This window comes from Rhinatrema bivittatum, chromosome 8 (genome assembly GCF_901001135.1).
Source record: "Rhinatrema bivittatum chromosome 8, aRhiBiv1.1, whole genome shotgun sequence".
Lineage (NCBI taxonomy): Eukaryota > Metazoa > Chordata > Amphibia > Gymnophiona > Rhinatrematidae > Rhinatrema > Rhinatrema bivittatum.
This window is the reverse complement of record NC_042622.1, coordinates 225,624,659-225,648,647: the sequence shown is the minus strand read 5'-3', so window position 1 is coordinate 225,648,647 and position 23,989 is coordinate 225,624,659. Positions and strand designations below refer to the sequence as shown.

The following is a 23,989-nucleotide window of genomic DNA, read 5'->3' as shown; positions in this document are numbered from 1 at the left end:
GTCCTCCTCCCTGGGGAAGCAACGAGCGCACAACTCATCATGCGACAGTCGCGCGCGTCGCTGCAGGCCCTGCACGCTGTCCCACGCAGCATGACGGCAGCAGAAGGACAATCAGCGGCCAGGCAGACGATTACGGGCCTGAGGAAGGCAGGAAATTTACACCGAGGGAATGGGAGGTTGGAGAGCTGCCGCAGCAAAAAGGAAACTCGAACAGTGCCTGAAAGCGCCAGCAGCGCTAGAAAAAAAAAACTACCTTTTTTTTTTAACTTTTAAAACAGAGCAAGAAAACTTCCCTGGGAAAGCAGCAGGCTCAAGTGGATCCCAACAGGGTGAGTGAACCGGGACCCCTGGCATCACCCTGAATGACGGCTAGGCTCCAGGAGCTGAAGAGGAAGCCCCGACCACCAGCTCTCCTGCCTCACATACCAGGGGGGATGGTCCCACTAGGATCTATCTTCCCCCTGGGAGGCTGTATGAAGACAACTTCGTCCTTTTTTTTTTTTTTGCTTTACTTTTTTTTTTAAGTCTCAGACTGCAGGATTTTGCACCTCCACCATCTGCTGGAGACAGAGAAATACTGGCAGACTGCAGGTGGCACCTCGGGTTAAGTGGCAGAGTCAGTCCAAATTTCTCTGTCTCCATCTGCTGGATTGGAGGCAAAACCCAACTATCTGGACTGATCCGGGTACATACAGGGAACACTCAGAATCCTCCTCCAGAGGATCTGAATCCTCCCCGGGAATTCCCCCCCCTCCCCCTCAGGCCTCTTCAAGGCATAAATTGGGCGGTGAAAGCGCCAGCAAGAGATCCCCTCCCCCTGCTGCAGGCTGGGACTTAGTGGCAAGTTTCCAAAATTGCCGCCGTTCCTGCGCTCAGCAGGAATGGATCATCGGCCTCGCGTCACACAGTCTTCGGCCCTTTACCGGCGCCGCTGCGATGTAGTTGCTGCAGTCTCTTCTGACGTGCCTTCCCCTGCAGAGAGGCACTGGGAGCAGCAGCCATCCCGCATTAAACGGAAGGAGTCGCAGCTGCAAACAGAGCACCTGAGCTTCTAAGCATGTCTCAGCATCGCGCGGACCACGCGGTAGACAGTTGCACGAAAGGAAGGGGGGGGAAAAAAAAAAGACACCAGGAGCCCATAAACACAAAGAGGGACCTCACAGAATTGCCTCCATGCACCACCAGTGCCGGGGAGAAGGAAGTAAAGGAAAAGTTTTTCTTACCTGTTAATTTTCGTTCCTGTAGTACCACAGATCAGTCCAGGCTGCTGGGTTATGCATCCTTGCCAGCAGATGGAGACAAAGTTTCACTGACACTGTCTCATAAACCCCAGTGCCACCTGCAGTTCCTCAGTATAGATCTGTACCCAAGCATAAAGCACAAAACATAATGTCCAAACAACTAAGTAAAAATATTGAAAAATTATGAGAACCATATTAAACAAATCTGTATTTATAAGTCAACAGCAGAGCTGAGCGGGCGACTCTCCCCTTCCAGGAAAACGGGCGGATTCTGGCCTGATCCGTGGTACTACAGGAATGAAAATTAGCAGGTAAGAACCAATTTTCCTTTCCCTGTACGTACCAGGGTCAGTCCAGACTCCTGGGATGTACCAAAGCCCCCTACTTAGGGTGGGACCTGGAGAGTCCCACTCACAGAACACTCTCGCCAAAGGAAGGAGAACCTGAATCTCCAAAATCCAGACAATGGTGCCGCGCAAAAGTATGTAGCGACTTCCAAGTCGCTGCTCTGCAAATCTCGAGGAGACACCAGCTGCGCCTCCTCCCAGGAGGCCGCCTGCGAACTTGTAGAACGAGCCTGCAAACCGGCCGGAATCTCCCTACCGGCAGTTAACTGAGGATTTATTTTTGTGTGATTAACTCTTATTACAGACAACAGGGATGTGATCTGGCATCATTAGGATATGACAATTTTTAACTAACATACTTTAGCATTGAATATACATAATTAACATTACCATGCCATAACTTACTCCATCAGTTACACTTACGCGCACCTTCAAAAAAAAAAAAATAAAAAACTTACAGTAGTAACGCTCTGTTCAAACAAACAAAACTCTTTCCAAAAAGGAAAAGCTCATTCAATTCTGTATTCCCTGTACTGACAAGATACAGATTTTTATTCACTGTAAACAAAACTAAACATTCTTCCTAAATCAAGGTTATTATCTTTTAATTTCTCACCAATCTGTTATTTAAACTGAAAAATTAATTCATTGAATGGAGTTTTCCCCTCCGTTTGTGTCTTCTCCTGAGAAACACTTTCCTGCATCCTTCACTCGCCCCCCTTTCTCCCTGCTGCTAACCCCTTAACTAACATAATGTAAGTGGACCCAATGTCCTCTTTCAACCAACGCACAATAGTAGCCTTAGAAGCTTTGAAACCTCGTTTTACACCACTCCACAAAACAAAAAGGTGGTCGGCCCTCTTGAACTCATTCGTTACCTGGAGACAGCGCAATAGATCTCGCAGAGCATCTAATCTTTAGAGCTCCTTTGCATGTGGAACGGATGCTTCCACCACAGGAAAAGCTGGAAGCTCCACCGTCTGGTTTACATGAAAAGTGGAAACCACCTTAGGCAAAAAATAAGGCACCGTCCACAACGAAATCCCTGAATCAGAAATTTGAAGGAAAGGATCCCAAACAGAACACCACTTGCAACTCCGAAATCCACTTAGCAGAGCATATTGCTACTAGAAAAACTACTTTGAGAGTCAGGCCTTTCAGCGTCGCTCCATACAGAGGCTCAAAAGGCACCGCACACAAACCTCAAAGGACCAGGTTAAGGCTCCAGGAAGGACAAACTTTCCTAACTGGAGGCCGCAAATTCCTAGTCCCTCTAAGGATCCTGACAACATCCGAATGAGCTGCAATAGCTGAATCCCCGATCTTGCCCCAAAGTCAGCCTAAGGCCGCCACTTGAACTCTAAGGGAGCTAGAAGATAAGCCTTTAGCGAAACCATCTTGCAAAAAGGACAAAATATCGGGAATGAAGGACTGGAGGGTGCGAATTCCATGAGTAGCACACCAGGATTCGAACACCTTCCATGCTCTAACATAAGCTAGGTTAGTGAACTTAAGAACATAAGAAAATGCCATACTGGGTCAGACCAAGGGTCCATCAAGCCCAGCATCCTGTTTCCAACAGTGGCCAATCCAGGCCATAAGAACCTGGCAAGTACCCAAAAACTAAGTCTATTCCATGTTACCATTGCTAGTGGCAGTGGCTATTCTCTAAGTGAACTTAATAGCAGATAATGGACTTCTCCTCCAAGAACTTATCCAATCCTTTTTTAAACACAGCTATACTAACTGCACTAACCACATTCTCTGGCAACAAATTCCAGAGTTTAATTGTGCGTTGAGTAGTGGACTGTCTCCTGGCTTGCAATAAGGTAGTGACAAAAGATTCTGGATAACCTTTACGCCTCAACTTCCGCTAGACAAAAGTGAGCGGCCTGGTCTGAAAATATGGGACCCTGACGAAGAAGGCCCTTCAAGATGACCGAAACGAATCGGCCCATCCACCGCCATGTTGATGAGATCCGTGAACCAAGGACGCTGCGGCATCTCCAGCGCGACCAATATCACTTTCCTGTGATGTTTTTCTATGCGATGCAATATCTTGCCCACCAAAGACTAAGGGGGAAACACATAAAGTAGGACCCCCCCGAGGCCAAGGTAGAACTAGAGTGTCGACGCCCTCGGCTCCGTGCTGTTGCCTTCGACTGAAGAATCGAAATGCTTTGGCATTCTGACGAGTCGCCATTAAATCCACGTGAGGAGAGCCCCAACGACTTCTGATGAGCTGCATCGCGGCTTCAGACAATTCTCACTCACCTGGATCTAACTGAGTCCGACTTAAGAAATCCGCTTGGATATTTTCAACCCCGGCTATGTGAGGCGCAGCTATTCCCTCTCAGTGGGACTCTGCCCAACGAATTAAGACTTGAGCTTCCCAAGCTACTGACTGACTCTTGGTTCCGCCCTGCTGACTTATATACAGTGTTGTCGCATTGTTGGAAAGAATCCTCACCAAGCGACCTTTCAACAATGGCAAGAACTCCCTCAAGACTAGACAGACCACCGTGGTCTCCAAACGGTTGATAGACCATGCAGATTCTCTCGTAGACCAGATGTTGACAAACCGCTCCCCAACCAGAGAGACTGTCATCAGTAGTAACTATCACGCAGTCCAGAACCTCGAGTTCCATCCCGCAAACCAGATTGGGAGTCTACAGCCACCAAGATAGACTATCTCTGGCCACGTTCTCGAGAGGGTAACAGCAAGAGAAATTCCTCCGAGATGGGCTTCCAACACGCCAAAAGCACCCTCTGTATGGGCCTCATATGGTAAAATGCCCACAGAACCAATTCCAAGGTTGAAGTCATGGATCCCAGAACCTGTAACTAATACCACACTTTGGGAACTTGCAATTTCAACAACCAGCAATTCCACTTCTGCAGATTGAGCACTCTCTCCTCCAAGAGATACACCCTGCCGATCCGAGTGTCGAAGCAAGCACCCAAGTACTCTAAGGTCTGAGTTGGAGTCAAATTTGCCACCCCGCCTCCCCTATGCGCTTCATCCCCCACCCCCGCGCTACCCCCCACTTTGTCGTCTCTTGTATATAATTAATTTATGTCCAACCTGGTTAACCACATGTAATCTCATTTAATAACTGTGGCGCCCGTTGGCTCTACAGTAAAGTTGTCACCTATTAACTTCCTATCCTTCCTCCATCTATCATTGTAATTTCCTTTCTCAGTTATCTGTAAACCGACATGATGTTTTGTTTTTTTTTTTTTTTACGAATGCCGGTATATAAAAGTTATAAATAAATAAATAAATAAATAAATGACTCTTTGCTAGGTTCACCACTCAGTCGAGAGACTGGAGAACCTCGAGACCTCTGCTGACTGACTGACGACAGAGAACTTCCAATTTCGCCTTGATAAGCCAGTCATCCAGATATGAGTGCACCAGGATTCCTCTCCTTTTGGAGCGCCACTGCCACCACCATCACCTTGGTAAAGCTGCATGGTGCTGGGGCTAAATCGAAAGGAAGGGCCCGAAAGTGAAAATGGTGGCCCAGCATCATGAAGCAGAAAAAGCATTGAGAGTCCGGGTGGATTGGAATATGGAGATAGGCCTCCGTGAGATCCAAGGACGCCAAAAACTCCCCCTTGCGAACAGCTTCGATCACGGAATGCAAGGTCTCCATTCGGAAGCGGGGAACTTTGAGGGCGGCATTCATCTTCTTCAAATCAAGGATAGGACGGAACATACCCTCTTTGTTCGGGACCAGAAAATAGATGGCGTAGCGCCCCGTGCGAACCTGCGCAGAGGGGACAGGTATTACCGCTCCCAAGCTCTGAAGATGCACTAGGGTCTCCGTACTGACAACTGTTTGCTCACTGGACCGCAGGGGGAAATTAGGAACGGTTCTCGAACAGGTTGAGCAAATTCTAAAACGTAGCCATCTTTTATCACTCTGAAGACCCACTGGTCTTGCATAATCTTGGCCCACTCGTCATAAAATTGAGTCAAGCAACCTGCTATAATAGGAATGACGGAGTGGACCAGCCTTGCCTCGTTGCGAGGACTTGCCATCCATCACTGAACCACCGGCAGCCCCTCGGAAAGGACTTCGAGCCCCACGAAAGGACTGCCCCCGAGTAGAGAACGGTCTCTGAGAAGCAAACGGAGCCCTTGCTGGCCTAGATCTCCTATCAGAGCGAAACAGAGTCCGAACCTGAAAGAATCTCTTAGCTTTAGGCTTATCCTCGGACAAATAGAGCGGCTTATCACCCAGAGATTGAATCAACTGCTCAAGGTCTTCCCCAAACAAACCTTGAAAGGTAAGGAGCCTAAGTGCATCTTTGAGGAAACATCTGCCAACCAATTACGCAGCCAGAGTAATCGCCTGGCCGCCACTGCCGAAGCCATAGCTCTAGAGGAAGTGCGAACCAAATCATAGAGCGTGTCCACCCCGAAAGCCACAGCCGCCTCAACCCGCTTGGCTGTGTCTACATATTCCCTCGCTGCCTGAAGATGCCCCTTACATCTGCTGCACAAAGCTTGAGCAAATCGCAACCCATAACCCCAAAGCTGAGACCTCCAAAATCCACTTATGAACTTGCATATCCTTTAATGCCGTGGACCCAATCATGGGAATAGTGGTTCTCTTAGTCACTGCAGACACCGCCGCATCCACCCTAGGAAGAGTAAAACATTCCAAGTCCTCCTCAGGAAGCGCATAAAGCTTCCCCATGGTCCGAGCAACTTTCAGACCAGCATCGGGCATCCCCCACTCTGCGTCCACCAACTTCCTAACCGACTTATGGAATGGGAATGACGCTGGGGGACCCCCTCACCCCATCACGTACCGGATCAGCTCCTTCTGAATCCGCATCACTCTGAGGCATCCTAACACTTGAAAAGCTAATGGTAGCAACACACCCAACTCTTTTAAACAAGCGGATGTCCTTGGGGGTCCTCTGACCCTGGAGAAGAAAACCCCAGGTCTTTCCCCAGGGAAGTATCCATGGTCACCAGATCAGTCTCCTCCCTCATGTCTCTGGGAGGTTGTCCAGATTCCTAAGAGCCATGTCCCAGCGGATCAAGATGTCTGTGAACCACAGGCATTGCAGGCCTGCTCCTCGGGACCGAACCAAAACCAGCCCCCGAGATTCCCCCCAACTGAGCCTGAATAGAAGCAGGCCCCACAGCACCCCCGACCTGTGCCTGAACGGACCTGGCCAAAGGCAGTGCACGAGTGGGCTGCTGGCTGGCCAAAGCGGCATCGTGCATTAAAAGCACAAACTCAGGTAAAAACCTCCTCACTGCCCCAACCCCATCAGGGCTAACAGTAGAAGCAATAGAACCAGGCAAAACCGTGGCCTCCTCCTCTTCCCGCATCCCCGAGTGACATCCAAGTCAGATCAGGCCGGGGATAAACAAGGTGACCCTCCCCCACACGCCCCAATGGCACGGGAACTGCTGCCGAAAAATCCAAGATGGCCGCCATTCCCGAGCCATCTGAGGAAGAAGCACTAAGGACAGAGCTCTGACCGAAAACAGCAGTGCTCTCGCCTGAGCCGTGACGCCGCTTTGCAGGGGGAGGAGCCCTCCCCTTCTTCAAAACAAAACACACAGATCTGCCCAATTCAGTCGCGAACACGCCAATCCATACGCTCTGCACGTGGCACACGCAGCATCACGAGTCATGTGGGGAAGGGGGCCGGGAGGAAAACACCAAGGAAGTGTAGAAAAAAATACCCCAACAGCCCCCCCCCCCCCCCGGAACCGAGCCAATCTTACCGGAAAATGAAGGAGGTCACCCGCACCACTGTGCTGACTTTGTCGGTAAAAAACACTGAGACTGAAAGCCTGGAAACAGGCAGTCTCAGGAACAGGGGGAACAAAAAAATCAACAAACTCCCCTGGAGTCTGCAGCCGCCTAAGTGGCCTCGTGAGGGGAGGGATCTGGTCAACCAGATGTACATTTCACGGATGCACAGACGGGCACTCAAAAGGTGACAACCCCCGACCCATCCACCTCAACCGGACAGGGTAGGACCCTTAAAGAATCCTAAACAAGCCAAAAAGAAAAGAACTCCTGGAAAGAAGGCTCAAAAGCAATACAGGTCCAGAAAAATTTCAGAACTGCAGGTTACACATCCTTTGCCATCTGCTGGAGACAGAGAAATACTGAGGAACTGCAGCTGGCACCAGGGATTATGAAGCAGTGTCAGTGAAACTTTCTCTGTCTCCATCTGCTTGCAGGGATGATAAATCCAGGAGTCTGGACTAATCCGGGGAACAAGGCTAAATAAAGACGCTGGCCAAACACAAAAATTCCTTTTCATTTTTTTTTTTAAACAAAAACACACAAGAAGAAACAAGAGATAGCCTTATCTGAAGCCTGGCAAGGGTTCTGTCTTCTCCCGATCTCTGGAAGATGAGTAAACTGGACCACCAGCTTTCAACCTCTGGCGTGGTAATCAGAGCATATTTGGATCATCAACCCCTGCTCGTCCATCCCTACTACTAGGAAGGATGGTCCCACTAGGACCTGCCAACCTCTTAAGAGGGAAATCCTCTGGAAAAAAAAATCCTAATTTTTTTTTTTTTTATAAAGAGGTTCAGAACTGCAGACTTTGCACCTCCTCCATCTGCTGGAGACAGAGAAATACTGATGGGGTGCAGATGCTACACCAGGTTATTAAGCCAGTGGTTGTGAAAAATTTCTGTCTCCATGTGCTGAATGGGAGGCAAAACCCAGGAGTCTGGACAAATCTGGATATGTACAGGGGATAAGAATTTATATCACAGCCCACATCATTTCTCTTCCCAGTACCTGTTCCTCCTCCCTTCCTCTCCTCCTCCCTATCTCCTCCCTGTACTGATAATAAGATTATTTTCTTTTTATTAGGTGAGGAAAAATTAATTATACAGATAAATTAGTTTTCCAACCTTGTTCATATCTGTATAATATAAAATAAAGGATGGAAACATTTGCCAATGTGCTTCAGAATTTTTGAATTATTGCCATATAATGTACCTTGAATTGCCACAGGAAACCGTGGGGCTGTGTCTTAGATTTTCCACTCCATATTATCTGACCTTCTGAGAGGGTGAGGGGAGGGCAAAATCATGTATGGTTCTGCTTGTAAGAAGTGCAGAATAGAATCGGGAGATATGGTGAGCCTGCACCAGAATGAGAGTTAACAGCAATTGGGTGTGATCACAGGAATAAGGTAGGCACAGCTTACCTTGTTGCACAGCCAGTCTTCATTGATCCTTGGCTTGGGATCACTAAAGTGCATAGATATCCTCTGGCCCAGGATAGTCAGGGAGCGCTGCCGGGAAAAAGACAAGCAGTGAGAACTCTGGCATTGAAAGCAGGCCCCTGTCACACTGTCTGAGCAGAGAGAGCCATTCCACCCTTCAGCTGAATGGAGAAGACCAGAGTTTTGTAGTGGAGAATTTGGCTAATTGCCAGTCTAATCTTTCCAACTGTCTACTGCCAACTGGCTGCCAAACGTAAGGTATGACCATCTGAGCCAACAAAGAGATGACTAGTCTGATGGAAAAAGCATTGGAGACCACACCCCTCCAACAGGAAACAGCCAAAGAAAGGAACAGTTGTACCAGCTACTGCGGAAAGGGCACAGAAGAGAGAAAGAGGAAGGAGGAGAGAACGGCAGCCACAGGAAGAGAAAGGAGGAGAACTTAAAGAAGAAGCAAGCAGTTCAGATGTAAGCTCTGTCTCATCTGTCTACCTGATGCTACAAGCAAGAAAACTTCACTGTATTCAGTTTCGACTGGAAAATGACCATTCCCAGACAACCTGTAATTCAATGAGAACACTCCTAGGTGACCTATAAAGGCAACAGGAATGATCCCCGCCAACGGGAACATTCTTGGCCAACCTCCCAGTCAACAGGAATGTTCCCATCTAACGTTCTAGCCAAAAAGAATCTAACAGTCAAACTTCTAGCCAATGGGAATATTCCCAGTTAATATTCCAGCTAATAAGCATACTCCCAACCAAATTCAAGCCAACACAAATGTGCCAAGCCAGGGAAAGGCTCAAGTCAATATGAACATTTGAAGCATGTTGTGCCCAGCCTGTCATTTGGTTCAGAGCCCCGCACCATAGGTGATTTTAGCCCCCTTGATTTATCATCCTCTGAGTCTTAATCACTCATGAGAGCTGCTCTTGATTTCTCACCTGGCAAGTCAAAATCCTAAAAATAAAGAAAGGGGGCTCCTCGGTATAAGCAGGGAACACCCTCTTTAGAATCTCAGCATCACATCCAATCGATTTATCCAGGAAATCAACATCAAGCCAATATAATACCTTTAGGTCCATCCCAAGTTAGAGGGTCTTTAAAAAAAAGAGAGGAAACGGAAGGGTGATCCCATAATACAAGCTAATGAACCCTTTTCAGGAAAACATCCAAGGGAATGATATTAAAAAGCAAACTTTTTCCCTTTCTTTCTACCTTCTGGTTCCAATGAGAACCTAGCCATTTACAGAGACTTGCATCCAATCCGAACCCAATGTGCTTTATAATCACAGCACTTCTAACCAAGGATGTAGCTGCCATGGAGACAGGCCTGACCACAGCTTTCATTGAGCATCCACTCTGCACAGTCAAAGAGGAGAAGGAACCATGTAACTACCCAAATACAGCTGAGGGAATATTGGGAGGGCTAGGTGGAGGCAAATAGCGAGTTACCCGAGGTGACACAAAAAAAATCACTGGCAGAGATAGGAACAGAACTAAGCTTCAATCAAGACAACACCTTCTCTAGTATTTTTACATTTATTATAGCGAATGAGGGCCTCAGACCTTGTTGGTGGTGCTAAAGCCAAAAAGGTTTGCACTTGAGGTCATGGCTTTTCTCTCCTTTCCTCTTTCCCTTCTGCAGGGTAACCCCTCAGCTCATTTTACCTTTGCATCAGAACAGAAAACAGGACCACACAGCCACCTAATGTTTTCACTCACCAACAAATGCACTTAATTTATCACAAAGTAAACATATTCTGCCTATCCTTTCACCTTTAATGCTACCAGAATGCTCCATCTACACAATCAGACAAGCAGAGGGGAGGAAGGCCACCCACATCATTGAACACCTCCAACAATTTGTTCAGACCTCTCCAGAGTCTGTACAGTTTTTGTGCACACAGATACATTCTTCCCATAAAAAAAATGACAACTCCCAGTGGCAGACAGAGAATGTTTGGGGAGTTTGGCTGAACAATTCATTACAAATTAAAGTATAAACTGGTCCACTCGTAAACATCTTCAAGTCTCAAAGACCTGGTTCATAAGAGACTGCTTTGAGATGGGCAGGTTCACAGGACAGTTTAGCAAAGGGACCAAGAAAGGGGCCATAGGGCTGTTGGCTCTCTGGGATCCTAAATGGACCGAGGGCAAGGGAGTAGGAGGGGCAGGGAAGTGAGCAGTAAAGGAGGGAGGTGCAAAATAAGCATATGGCCTTGCTGCCTCCTCTGTGCTTGTCGGACATAAAGAGAGAGCCAAGTTTTCCATTGGCAAGTCTAGTTCTCATAGGGGCAGGAAGCAAGCAGGGAGAGAGACCCATCAATAGCGTGAGAGCTGTCTAGCTTCTAAAATAACTGAGCTTAAGACTGTGTGATCAATGGCCAAAATCCTTGGGCATGTGCAGGAGGGAGACAAATAAGGCCCAGAAGTCAGCATGGGCTATATAGAGGGGAAAGGATACTGGGCAGGGGTGCCAAAATATTTGACTGGTGGGACTCTGCAATCAGAAGCAGACATGACTGCCACTCTTCAGATCAATGGAAAGAGTACCATGTATTGCAAAGGCTCTGCATAGCTCAGCAGGAGCACCGTACAGTACAGGTAACATCACAGCCACTGAGAAGACAATGTGGGGAAGGGAAGTATGTGGTGTGTGTGGAGGAGGGTCATGGGAATGAGCTCTGGTGGCTGACAGTTAACTGCCATTCCTGGGCTGGAAACAGGCAGGGGGGGGGAAAGGGAGGTTATTGGGCAAGCTGCTATGTAAGTTTTGACGCTGGTGGGACAATGGGAGCTGCGGGTATGTGAACCAGGTACTGTGATTGGTCGTTAACAGAGATGTACTTGTGGGTTTCAAGTGCAGTAGAGCAACCTGATTGGCTTCCATCCATCGTGTAGCGTCCTGCAAGTGATTAAACTCGACGAAGGCGAAGCCCCGGCTCTGACCTGGAGACAGCATTCAGATACAGACGCAGTGTGTTAGTCAACAGCCTTGTCACATGACGGGCCCTGCGCTGCGCCAGAGGAGGAGGCGGCACGGGGATGCTGCAAGAGAGGGACAGAGGGAAACCCCTCCCACCTTCCTGGGTTGGGAAGTCCAAATTCAGATTCTCTGGGGGAGGGGTGGAAAATTTAAAATTTTCTACAGAGGCAAAACAAGTTACAAAATCATTTGTAGGGCCAGCCCGATGGGTCAGGGGCATTTCTGCACACTGCCATGTAGAGGAACCTGGGTCAGGATTCCTGGGTCAGGACTCTACTCCCCAGGTTGGTCAGGATGCTGCAAAGGTGACATTCACAGCACTGGTGAGGGAGGGGTGGGATGGGATGTTTCAATCGTCACACAACTGGGTCACTTAGTGGCTAGATTTAGTGCCCACAACTGCAGAGTTCCAGAAGGAGTCTTGGTGTGTGAACACTGGCTGAGGATATCTCTGCAACGAATGGGCTAAGGGGCCTCTATCCCTATAGTTTTCTCTTACTCTGTGTCTATGGGAAAGATGCTTAGAACACAGGGGCTTAAAATGAGCTGGGAGAGGATATAAAATAAGGGACGGCTTCCGGGGTAAATGCAAAGAAGGTTCATGGTGCCATAACCCAGTAAAGGCCAGTTCCAACTGAACCGGAAGGAGCAGGAGGAACCCGTAGGGGCAAAAACACCCATCTGTCACTTGTGAAACGAGGGCGCCACCTATCTGAAACAGAGGAGATGGCATTTTTTTTTTTTTTTTGCTGCATATTTAAGTCTGCACAGACTAGTTGGAGCAAAAGGATTCATATCCCAGAGCTCCCAGTTGCTTCACAGGGATTTCAAAGTTTTAGCTTCTTTTCTTATCGTGTCAAACGGACTTCTTACATGGGACAGCCACAAAGTCACAACAGAAAGTACTGAGGAACTTGTAGCCCTCCTCCCATACCTCTGTTCTGGGACATTCCCCCTGCTCACAGACACACAGTGTGTAAAGGCTGCCACTGCATGATCTCACGGGCCTTGTAACCTACTTTTCCCCTTTCCATTGAGGGACGAAAAGAATTGGGTTACACATAATGTTGGAGAAAGCATTACCCCAGAGATCTCAAGGAGGAGGAAGAGCAGCTGTTTCACTGCGTAAGGTTTCCCATTCAAGGGCTTGGCCATTAAAGAACAGACCTTTTAACTATCTATCTGGTGAGTTTCCGGCCTGGGGTTCCCCTGGAAAGCAGGACACGTTCCCCTCCTCCCCCCATTACCACTCTTCCCCTGCAGTACACGTTCCACCTCTGGTAGCAGCACAGGGCCAATGTAGAGATTTACACACGCTGCTTTAGGAGACAAAAAAAACCCCACCCCACGGCTCAGTTCCTCAGAAAGTCCTTGGACCAACCCCTAATGAGAACTTACCTTCTTCACTTCTTCCCTGAGATCTTTACCCCTTGAACTTCTGGAAGTTCTTGTGTCTCTGAGAGTGCAAACCACAGCCTCTGTCCCCTTGCTCTGGGGCTTCCACCCAGACAAATTAACTGCAAGCCCCTCACCCAAACCACTCATTATAACAATTGGATATGAGGCTACTTATGTTGTGAATGCTTAAAATACTTTGTAGGCAAAAAGGACTAAATGCTACATTCAATGAAAGTGGTTCCCTAGCACCTTACACAAATTCTCTCCCATCAGGGAATCAAACAGAGCCTCTGTGACCTAGAAGGTATTTGCGGCACTTAGCAGCAGTAGTAATCCTGCTCCAGTTAAAAACAAAATGGTTTACTTCTTTACACAAGGTTTTGGAGCTGCTTTCTCACTCCTCCTGAGGACAGACATACTGAAAAGTGCATCACCAACATCATCATACACTTGTTTTCCCTGGTCCTTTCAGCAAGAGCAATTAGATGCAATGCATATATGATGTCATTTGTGATGACCCTTTTCAGAGTTGAAAAGAAAGGAAGATATACTAAATGCACAATTATTTGTTTTATTTATTTTTTAAAATTTATATTCCGCCTCTTCAGGCACTTCAAAATGGATTACATTCAGGTACTGTGGGCACATGAAATGTGTTGTGTGGTGGAACTTAATGTTTAACTTAACATGTAACATGCAAAAAAACTACCACAGCTATGACTACAAATCTCAAATCATTTTTTGTGTGTGTTTAAAGCACTGTCCTGGGTAATATGCCTTTTCCCATGATTCCACAGTGACCTCATATCCAATCTATAAGACTGTTATAAACCCACAGATACTGTATACCTCCTTCATCCCTCCCAAAGGCTGAGCTGCACACAAAAAGTCTCCTGAAACAGAAACTCCGACTAACAGGATTTCAGACCTGCCTGAGGCACATATTCCTGAATGTCTGGGGCCCAGGCTGAGGCCTTGCCAGCTCATTTCACTACCGCAGCCCTCAGTGCTGCTCTGTCAAATCTACACTTAGCTTCTGCCTGTAATACTGGACCTTTAATCTGAGAGCTTTGTATAGGATGAGCTGAGGAGTAAGAGAGAAAAAGAAGGAAAGGAGGAGAAACTGCCGCAAGTACTCACCTGACGATTTATTTCGCATCAGCCGGACTTCCCGTGCCTGAAACCCCTGTTCCTGCAGCTCTGCACGAATCTGTTGGGAAGGGAAGAGGTTAGTGTCAAAGTTTTCAAAACTGCAATAGCCTCTCAGCTGCCTCTTTATTTTAAAAAGGAACTTTTGCTTGATAGTCTGTCAATACCAGCTAGACACAGTACCACTGTAAACGTTAACACTGAGATTTTATGCACACATGCCTTTATTCTGCAAGATTTGGCTTGGCATCTCTGAGTATACATATAAACCAGGAGATTCTCAGCTACAGCTGGTGTCACTGTATGTTGTGAACAGGGAGCTTTTGGATTGCGTCATTTATGTAATAGATATCTTAACATGTGTTTTTTTGGGTGGGGAGGAGAGGAGTTATCAGGGAACAGTTGCCCACCTCGTTCTCTGTGGCATTCTGTGGCAACATCCTCAGCATGATTATGTTACTGGCCCTATCTTCGCTGTCGTCTGGCCGGTAATCCTGGTCTCTGTAGTCTCCATCGCCCGAGAAGCCAAATGACTCATTTGGGCTCCCGTGCTTGTGCTGTGGCTCTGACCCAGAGGAAGACTCATAGTACTCCTAGCAGGATGATAGATACAAGGGAGGTCATGTCTGTACAATAATACTTCTACGGCTTAAGCAGGGTTTCAAAGGTGTGTCATATAGGAAAATTGGTTCTTACCTGCTAATTTTTGTTCCTGTAATTCCACAGATCAGTCCAGACAAGTGGGTTTACACATCTCTACCAGCAGATGGAGGCAGAGAACAAAACCTTAAGGCACTGCTACATAACAGAGTGCCACCTGCAGTCCCTCAGTAAAGAGCTGTACCCAAGTTAAAGAATTAGAAATTATGAAAACCCCTCTAGGGCGAACAGGTAAAGCAGGGCTGAAAACCTGGAGCCGCTATGATCTCCAGAAACCACACAAAGTTAATTAGAAAGACTAAACTATATCACGACGACTATCAGGAAACAGTCTTTTGACAGCAACGGGGGTCGGTCTCTGGACTGATCTGTGGTATTACAAGAATGAAAATTAGCAGGTAAGAACCAATTTTCCTTTCCTGTACATAATCCAGATCAGTCCAAACAAGTGGGATGTACCCAAGCACCCCTAGACCGGGCAGGAAACCGAAAGACTCGCGCGCAAGACACCCTCACTAGAAGACGCATCTTGCTGGGCGCGCACATCCAAATGGTAATGTCTGGTGAAAGTGTGAAGCGAAGACTACACCGCTGCTCTACAACTGTCCTGAGGAGAAAGTTATTGGCACTCTGCCAAAGAACCTGCCTGCGCCCTGGTAGAATGCGCTTCCATTCCCTCTGGAACCTTACGACCCTTACAAATATAAGCAGAGCAAATAGCCTCCCTAAGCCACCGTGTAATCGTGGCCTTCGAGGCCTTATCACCTTTCTTCGCTCCTCCAAACAACACAAAAAAGATGACCTGAGCCCTGAAAAGAATTTGTGATCTCCAGATAACGCAATATACCCTGGCATACATCCAACAGATGCAGTTCCCTCTCCTGAGGGGAATTCTCTAGACCACTCTGGGAAGGCTTGAAGATCTACCAACTGACTGACATGGAAAGAAGACACCATCTTCGGTAAAAAGGAGGGAACTGTTCGCAACGTAACCCCATCATTAGAAATATGCAAAAAGGGGTCTCTGCACAACAGAAACTGCAACTCCGAAATCTGCACAGCCAAACAAATTGCCACCAGAAAAAACATCTTTAAGGTCAGGTCTTTCAACGTTGCCCTTCTCAAGGTCTCAAAGGGCTGCTCACAAAGAACCAAACTGAGGCTCCAATCAGGACACAATTTTCATACTGGTGGACGCAAATGCTTCACTCCTTTCAGAAACCGATCCACATCAGGATGGTAGGCTATCCACCTCCCTCGCACCTTGCCCCTAAGGAAACCCAAAGCGGACACCTGTACGCGTAGCGAATTATAGACCAATACCTTAGACAAGCCCTCTTGCAAAAGGATAAAATCTGGGGCACGTCCACCGAAAGGGGATCTAGCCGGCGTTAGAGACACCAGGACTCAAAGACCCTCCAGACTCTGGCATAAGCTACCAAGGTCGAGGGTCTCCGCCCCTGAATAGCCCTTCAGGCACAAGCGCCACCTCTGCAAGTCAAGAATGGGCAGATATGTGCCTTCCTTCTTTGGTACTACAAAGTAAATGGAATACCTTCCTCGTTGAGCACAACAGCCTCTGCAGAGTCCCCTGAACAGCCTCTTGCTTTTTCTGAGATGACGTGGAAATTTAGAAAGGCTTCCCTGACAGGACGAGAAAATTCTAGTGCATAACCATCGCAAACCACTTCTAACACCCAGTGGTCAGAGGTAATCCTGGCCCACTCCTCGTAAAAGTTGGATAACCTGCCCCCTACTGCTTCTACGGAAGAATGGGTGAAGCTGGCTTCAATTGCGACGATTTTCCACCGCCGGCCCTTTGGCCGACACCGTCCCTGGCAGGTTTGCGGGTTCCTCGAAAGAACTGCTGACCTTGTCCCAGCCCCAGAGGCAGACTTACCAGAACAGAACCTACGCGAATCCTGAAACTGGGACAGAGGCGGAAAAACCTTCTTGCTGGACTTTCAGTCCTCTGGTAACTCATTTCCCTTGGACTCTCCCAAAGTTTTCATCAGTTGATCCAAACCTTCCCCAAACAAGAGTTTTCTCTTACAGGGAAGATTACACAGCTGGGCCTTGGACCACATGTCTGCGGACCAATTTCGCAGCCACAAAAGCCTGCGAGCAACTACCACCGAGACCATGCTCCTGGCTGAAGTGAGAACCTAGTCGTAAAGCGCATCCGCGACATAGGCCACTCCAGCCTCCAAATGCACTGATTGCAGAGAATCTCCATCCCTTGAGGAAGCCAGCTCTCGTAACTTCTGCACCCAGCATAGACATGCTCTCTGCATCATGCTACCACAAATCGCAGCCCGGAGACTCAAAGCAGACGCCTCAAACAACCCCTTCCAACTTGCAGTCCTGAACATCCTTCAAAGCGGCAGCCCCCACCACTGGGATGTTCATTTTCTTGGTGACCGCTGAAACCGCCACATCCACCTTCGGTACCCACAGAAGCTCCAAGGTCTCCTCCACCAGGGATCAAGCTTAGCCATAGCCTTTCCGACCTTCAGGCCCTCTTCCGGAGAGTCCCAGTCCCAGTTCACCAACTTGCGAATCTTTTTCGGCAAAGGAAAGGCACTAGGGGGCCCCCACAGAACACGCAGGACTGGGTTCACGCCTTCATTATCCGACGCTTCCTGAGTCATCTTCACCCCCAATTCTTGGAGAACCTGGAATGAGGGGATGCAAAGGAAAATTGGTTCTTACCTGCTAATTTTCGTTCCTGTAGAATAACAGATCAGTCCAGACTCCTGAGTTTTGCCTTCCATCCAGCAGATGGAGACAGAGAAAGTTTTACTGATACTGCCCCTTAACTTGAGGTGCCACCTGCAGTCTCTCAGTATTTCCCTGTATCCAAGCCAAATCAAAACCTAACATTAAACATTTTTTCCCGACGAGCAGGGAAGAGAAACACAATAAGGGCTAAATTTGTGCATATCAAAAAACTCTTGTAGGAAAAACACAACCTGTGCCATGCTTCCGAATAATGAACAAGCATAAAATCAGATGGAACAGCTCGCCTATGAGGAAAGACTAAAGAGGTTAGGGTTGTTCAGCCTGGAGAAGAGACAGCTCAGGGGGGATATGATAGAGGTCTTTAAGATCATGAGAGGTCTTGAACGGGTAGATGTGAATTGGTAATTTACTCTTTTGGATAATAGAAGGACTAGTGGGCATTCCATGAAGTTAGCATGTAGCACATTTAAAACTAATCGGAGAAAGTTCTTTTTCACTCAATAAAAATTAAACTCTGGAATTTGTTGCTAGGAGATATGGTTAGTGCAGTTAGTGTAGCTGGGTTTAAAAAAGGTTTGGATAAGCTCTTGGAGGAGAAGTCCATTACCTGCTATTAATCAAGCTTAGAAAATAGCCAATGCTATTACTAGCATCAGTAGCTTGGGATAGACTTAGTTTTTGGGTACTTGCCAGGTACTTGTAAGCCTGGCTTGGCCACTGTTGGAAACAGGATGCTTGGCTTGATGGACCCTTGGTCTGACCCAGTATGGCATGTTCTTATGACTCTCCAAAATTGACCCACCAATTAAGGGCGGGACTCTGGACTGATCTGTGGTACTACAGGAACGAAAATTAGAAGGCAAGAACCAATTTTCCTTTCCCTGTACGTACCCGGATCAGTCCAGACTCCTGGGAGGTACCCAAGCTTCCCTAAATGGGGTGGGACTGAGCAAGCCCATGGCCTCTGGGGCCTGGACATCCAGCCGGTAATGCCTGGTGAAAGTGTGCAACGATTTCAAAGTTGCCGCTTTGCAGATTTCCTGCGGTGAAACTTGCTGACACTCGGCACAGGAAGTCGTCTGGGATCAGGTAGAATGTGCCCGAAGCCCCACTGGAATTTGGCAGCCTAGACAGATATAGGCAGATCCAATCGCCTCTTTCAACCATCTCGCAATCATAGCTTTAGATGCTTTTTGCCCCTTTTTTGCACCACTCCATAGGACAAAAAGATGATCTGATAAACGAAAGCTGTTCGTGATTTTTAAGTAATGCAATAACGCACGCCGTACACCCAAATGCCACAACTCCCTTGAATGAGGTGCAGAGACCTCCAATCCCGGAAAAGCTGGAAGCTCCACCAATTAATATGGAATGACGATACCACCTTTGGTAGGAAAGACAGGACCGTGCGTAAGGTAACTCCTGAATCTGAAATTCTCAAAAAAGGCTCCCTCACGACAAGACCTGGAGCTCTGAGATTCGGCAAGCGGAACAAATCGCTACCAAAAAAACCACCTTCAAAGTGAAATCCTTTAAGGTTGCCCGTTTGATAGGTTCAAACGGGGCGAACACATGCCCCCTGAGGACCATATTAAAGTTCCAAGAAGGACACAGCGGATGAACTGGCAGCCACAAATGTCTGACCCCCCCGAAGAAAACGAACCACATCCGGATGAGTAGCAATCGAAGACCCTTTTGCTTCACCTCAGACAGCCCAAGGCTGCCACCTGTACTCTGAGGGAATTAAAAGGACAAACGTTTGGACAGACCATTCTTCAGAAAAGCCAGAACCTGAGCAACAGAGGCACACAAAGAATCTAGCCCTCGCTCCGTGCAACAGGAATCAAAGACCCTCCAAACCCTGATAAACGACAAGGAGATAGAGGTCTTTCTAGACTGCAAGTGTGTTGTGTTAACTGCCTCCAAGTAACCCTTCTTTCTCAAATGGCGCCTCTCAAATGCCATGCCGCTAGACAAAAGCAATGTACCTGATCTGAAAATATAGACCCTGACGAAGAAAATTGGGAAGGTGAGCTAATCGCAATGGGGGTCTCTACTGCTAGGTTGATTAAGTCTGCGAACCATGGACATCTTGGCCACTCTGGAGCCACAAGGATCTCCTCGACTGGATGCACCTCTATGCGCTGCAGCATCTTGCCCACTAACGGCAAGGAGGAAATACATAAAGAAAGACGTCCATTGGCCAAGGCAGCACTAAGGCATCTACTCCTTCTACTCCTTGCTCCCGCCTCCGACTGAAGAATCAAGGAGCCTTGGCATTTCAAAAAGTTGCCATTAGATCCATGCAAGGTGTACCCCACCAGAGGCGAATCAGGGACATCACTTCCTCTGAGAGCTCCCACTTTCCTGAATCCAGTTGCTGCCGGCTTAGAAAGTCCGCCTGCATGTTGTCCGTGCCCCCTATGTGAGAAGCTGCTATGAGGTTCCTGAGCCACAGCCCGGCTTAGTTCCCCCTTGGCGATTAATATATGCTACTGTCATTGCGTTGTCAGACAACACCCACACCAGCTTTCCCCTCATCAGGGGAAGTAAGGCTTGTAGGGCCAAACGAACCACTCTCGTCTCCAGATGATTGATGGACCATAGCGCCTCCTCTGGCATCTACCTGTTCAGACACACAGCTCCCCATCCGAAGAGACTGGCATTGGTGGTGACGATCGTCCAGTGCGGAAGTTCCAAGATCCACTCCCCGCCTCAATTTTTCCGGCAACAGCCACCATGAAAGACTTTCCCGGGCCTGCTCCAGAAGAGGCAGGGGAATTTGAAACTGTTCAGACAGAAGGTCCCATCGGGATAGCAAGACTCATATGCAGTGGTCTCATATGAGCGAAGGCCCACAGAACCAGTTCCAAAGTGAAAGCCACAGAGTCGAGAACTTGCAAATAATACCAAACTTTGAGCATCCGCTTCCTCAATAAGCCACGAACCTGAAATTGTAACTTGGAAATTCGCTCTTCTGTGAGGGAAACTATTCCCTCCTGAATGTCGAAACGCACCCCCAGGAATTCCAAAATCTGAGTAGGGGAAAGATGACTCTTGGACAAATTGACAATCCACCCTACCGACTGCAAGTGATGAAGCACCAGGTCTATTGCTTTCCTGCACAGATTCCGACTTTGCCCGTATCAACCAATCATCCAGACAGGGGTGAACCAGGATTCCTTCCCTCCGGAGAGAAGCCGCTACTATGACCATTACCTTGGTGAAGGTCCTTGGAGCTGTCGCCAGACCAAAGGGCAGAGCACAAAACTGGAAATGTTCCCCCAGAACATAAAATCTCAGGTAACTCTGATGGTTCAGTCTGATGCCGATGTGTAAATAGGCTTCGGTCAGATCCAACGAAGTGAGGAACTCCCCCTTGTGAACCGAGGCGATCACCAAGCGTAAAGTTTCCATACGAAAATGAGGAACTCGCAAGGCCGCATTTACTTTAAGTTGAGGATGGGATGAAAGGAGCTGCCTTTCTTGGGAACTATGAAATAAATGGAGTAGTGGCCTGTCCTTTCTTCCCCTATGGGAACCGAGCGGATGGCTCCCAGGCTGTGAAGATGACACATGGTGTCTCGGATTGCAAGAGTCTTCTCCTAGTAAGTGCATGGGGAGACCAGAAACAATTCTCAGAGCAGACGAGCAAATTCTAAAGCTTAGCCTTGTCTTATTACACTTAAATCCATAAAGTCAAGAGGACGTGAATGAAGAGTGGATGGCTCGCGGGAATGACAGCTACTACTGGAGATAATACCCTTATACAATAAACATACACACGGTTAATGCGACTCCAACATTGCTCTAAGATTCAACGGCAAGAGGAAATGTGGAAAAAAGGATTTGCATTCACATAAAAGCGGGGAGTAGCTTGCTTGTTACGGCGGTTACTACCCCAAACCAAATAAGCCTGATACTTCACTTTCAATGCACATCCAGCATAGCTCTCTGCTTCAACGGCAGGGGGAATGAAGAACAACCAACAAGGACTGAATTACATAGTCTGGGTAAACAAATAAGCATGGGTGTAGCTTGCTTATTGCGGCGGTTACTACCCCTAACTAATTAAGCTAGATATTTCACTTAGATGCAACTCCATCACTGCTCTCTACCTTAATGGTGGGGGTGGAAGGGAAATAGAACCAAAAGGTTACTAAGAGCCAAGAGAAACAGTTAAGTATGAAAAAAAAAAAAGTGCAAAGCTTGCTGGGCAGACTGGATGGGCCGTTTGGTCTTCTTCTGCCGTCATTTCTTTTTTTCATATTTAAATCTTTTATTGGCAATAGCATGCATCCTAAACACAAACCGCTAGCATAAAACAGTGAAAACCAGTACATAAATTTAAAGGAACCAGCTGAAAAATCAACGCCAGTATATAAATGATGTCCCCAAGTCCCCCCCTCCCCCCATAGAGGTGTACAGCCAAATGCAGATAATAGAGGACCATGCACAGAAAGTCATAATAAAATAATATGCGGGTATGGTACAGGTGAGAAGCCGAGCTCAACACTGTCAGCCTGAAAAAGGCCTCCACCACTTCCGAGATCCCACATGACGCTAAGAGCTGCGACTAGGATAGCGGGCATCGCTCTCCGGCAGGTACAAGAATCCAGCCCGAACCAGCAAATGTCAACCAGAAAAAGCCTGTTGCCAGCGTTCATATAATCCCCAGGTCTTATGAAAGGAATGAAAGGATTTATTCTTGTAAGCTGTGATACGCCCCAAACCATGCATTTTTTGAACGGAGACTTGGATCATCTGTAACGTTGGGACTCTCGGATCTTTCCATAATTGGGCAATGGAACATCTTGCTGCTGTAACCACATATTTAATAAAGTAATCATGATATTTGTATCCATCTGTCCTGTCTTTATTTAGCAAGGCTTGCGATGGTGTCAACTGGAACTGAATTTTCAATATGGTAGAAATCCAGGCGGAAACCAGAGTCCACAGTTTCTGTATCTCTGGACATGTCCACCAAAGGTGAAAGAAAGTCCCCTTTTCACCACAACGTTTCCAACACAGACCGTCAGAGCCCGGAACAATGTGTTGTAGCCGGGTGGGGGTGATATACCACCTAAAAACCAATTTGTAACCATTCTCAATATGCAAGGCTGATATTAAACCTTTCCGCAAACCCTGAAACACCCGCAGCCAATCCTCCGCCTCCCAATCACATGTTAAATCCGACTGCCAAGCTCGGATATGGGGTGCCAGTATATTAAATCTACCACTCAATAAACTATAAATATTAGAAATATGTTTATCAACTCTATCCGCCTGGCGGCACATATTTTCAAAGGTAGGTATGCCCTGGGTCAGTACAGCGTCCACCTGGTGACTTTGGAAATAATGTCTAACTTGCAGGTATTTGAACTGATCCTCCATTGGCAATTGGAACCGCTCCCTAAGTAAAGCAAATGGGATCAGCCCCCCCGGCTCCCAGATTTGGGCAAATTGAATTATACCCTGCTGAATCCAATGGGAAAAGACCCGAGGGTGACCTGCCGGCCGAAAATCTTTATGGTGGAACAGATATGTACTATGAAAAACAGTTTGCATGCCCACCAAAGCTTTCCTCCACTGGTTCCAGATATGGAGGGTTGCCTCGACCGAACCCGGCAGCTGCACCACAGGGAGCCAGGAAGACCGTGGCTGCCACAACAGGGCCCCCAGAGGCAGAGACCCCAGTATCGCCTGTGCTAGTAGCGCCCATGGCTTACAACGCTGAACACAATGCCAGTCCACCGCCGCCTTTAGCTGAGCAGCCCCTAGGTACTTAGCAAGGTTAGGCATACCCATACCTCCCTGCCATCGCGGGAGATACAAAGTCTCCCTGGCTATCCTGGGCTTCTTACCCTTCCATAGATATTTATTCAACCGTTTTTGCCACTTAGCCAGAAGATTGGCAGGGATTACCAGTGGCAAAGTTTGAAATAAATACAATAGGCGAGGCAAAATATTCATTTTAAGGACCGCCAATCTCCCCAGCCAGGAGATATGGTAGCGGTCCCATTCCTCCAGATCCTTATATATTTTAGCCAGTAAAGGTGGGTAGTTCAATTGAAACAAGTCGGATCCCAGTCCCAGATTAACTCCCAAATATTTTAACTGGCGCTTAGCCCATCGATAGGGAAAGTGTTGTGTGATCTGCGTTACCATCTCTGGGGCTAAGGTGACATTGAAAAGTTCAGACTTTTCCCAATTGATAGTGAAACCAGAAACCG

General features: G+C 47.6%; 1 protein-coding gene across 2 annotated transcripts in view; it reads right to left on the bottom strand.

Moving 5' to 3' along the window:
- RBM10 (RNA binding motif protein 10) overlaps positions 1-23,989 on the bottom strand; it is a 158,287-nt gene that overhangs the window by 124,342 nt on the left and 9,956 nt on the right. For both annotated transcript variants that reach the window (XM_029613792.1, XM_029613793.1), the window contains exons 4-7: positions 14,765-14,947; positions 14,346-14,415; positions 11,697-11,770; positions 8,801-8,887 (exon numbers count right to left, since the gene is read on the bottom strand). In XM_029613792.1, coding sequence (XP_029469652.1) covers positions 8,801-8,887; positions 11,697-11,770; positions 14,346-14,415; positions 14,765-14,947 — 414 coding nt within the window. The remainder of the gene's footprint in view (positions 1-8,800; positions 8,888-11,696; positions 11,771-14,345; positions 14,416-14,764; positions 14,948-23,989) is intronic.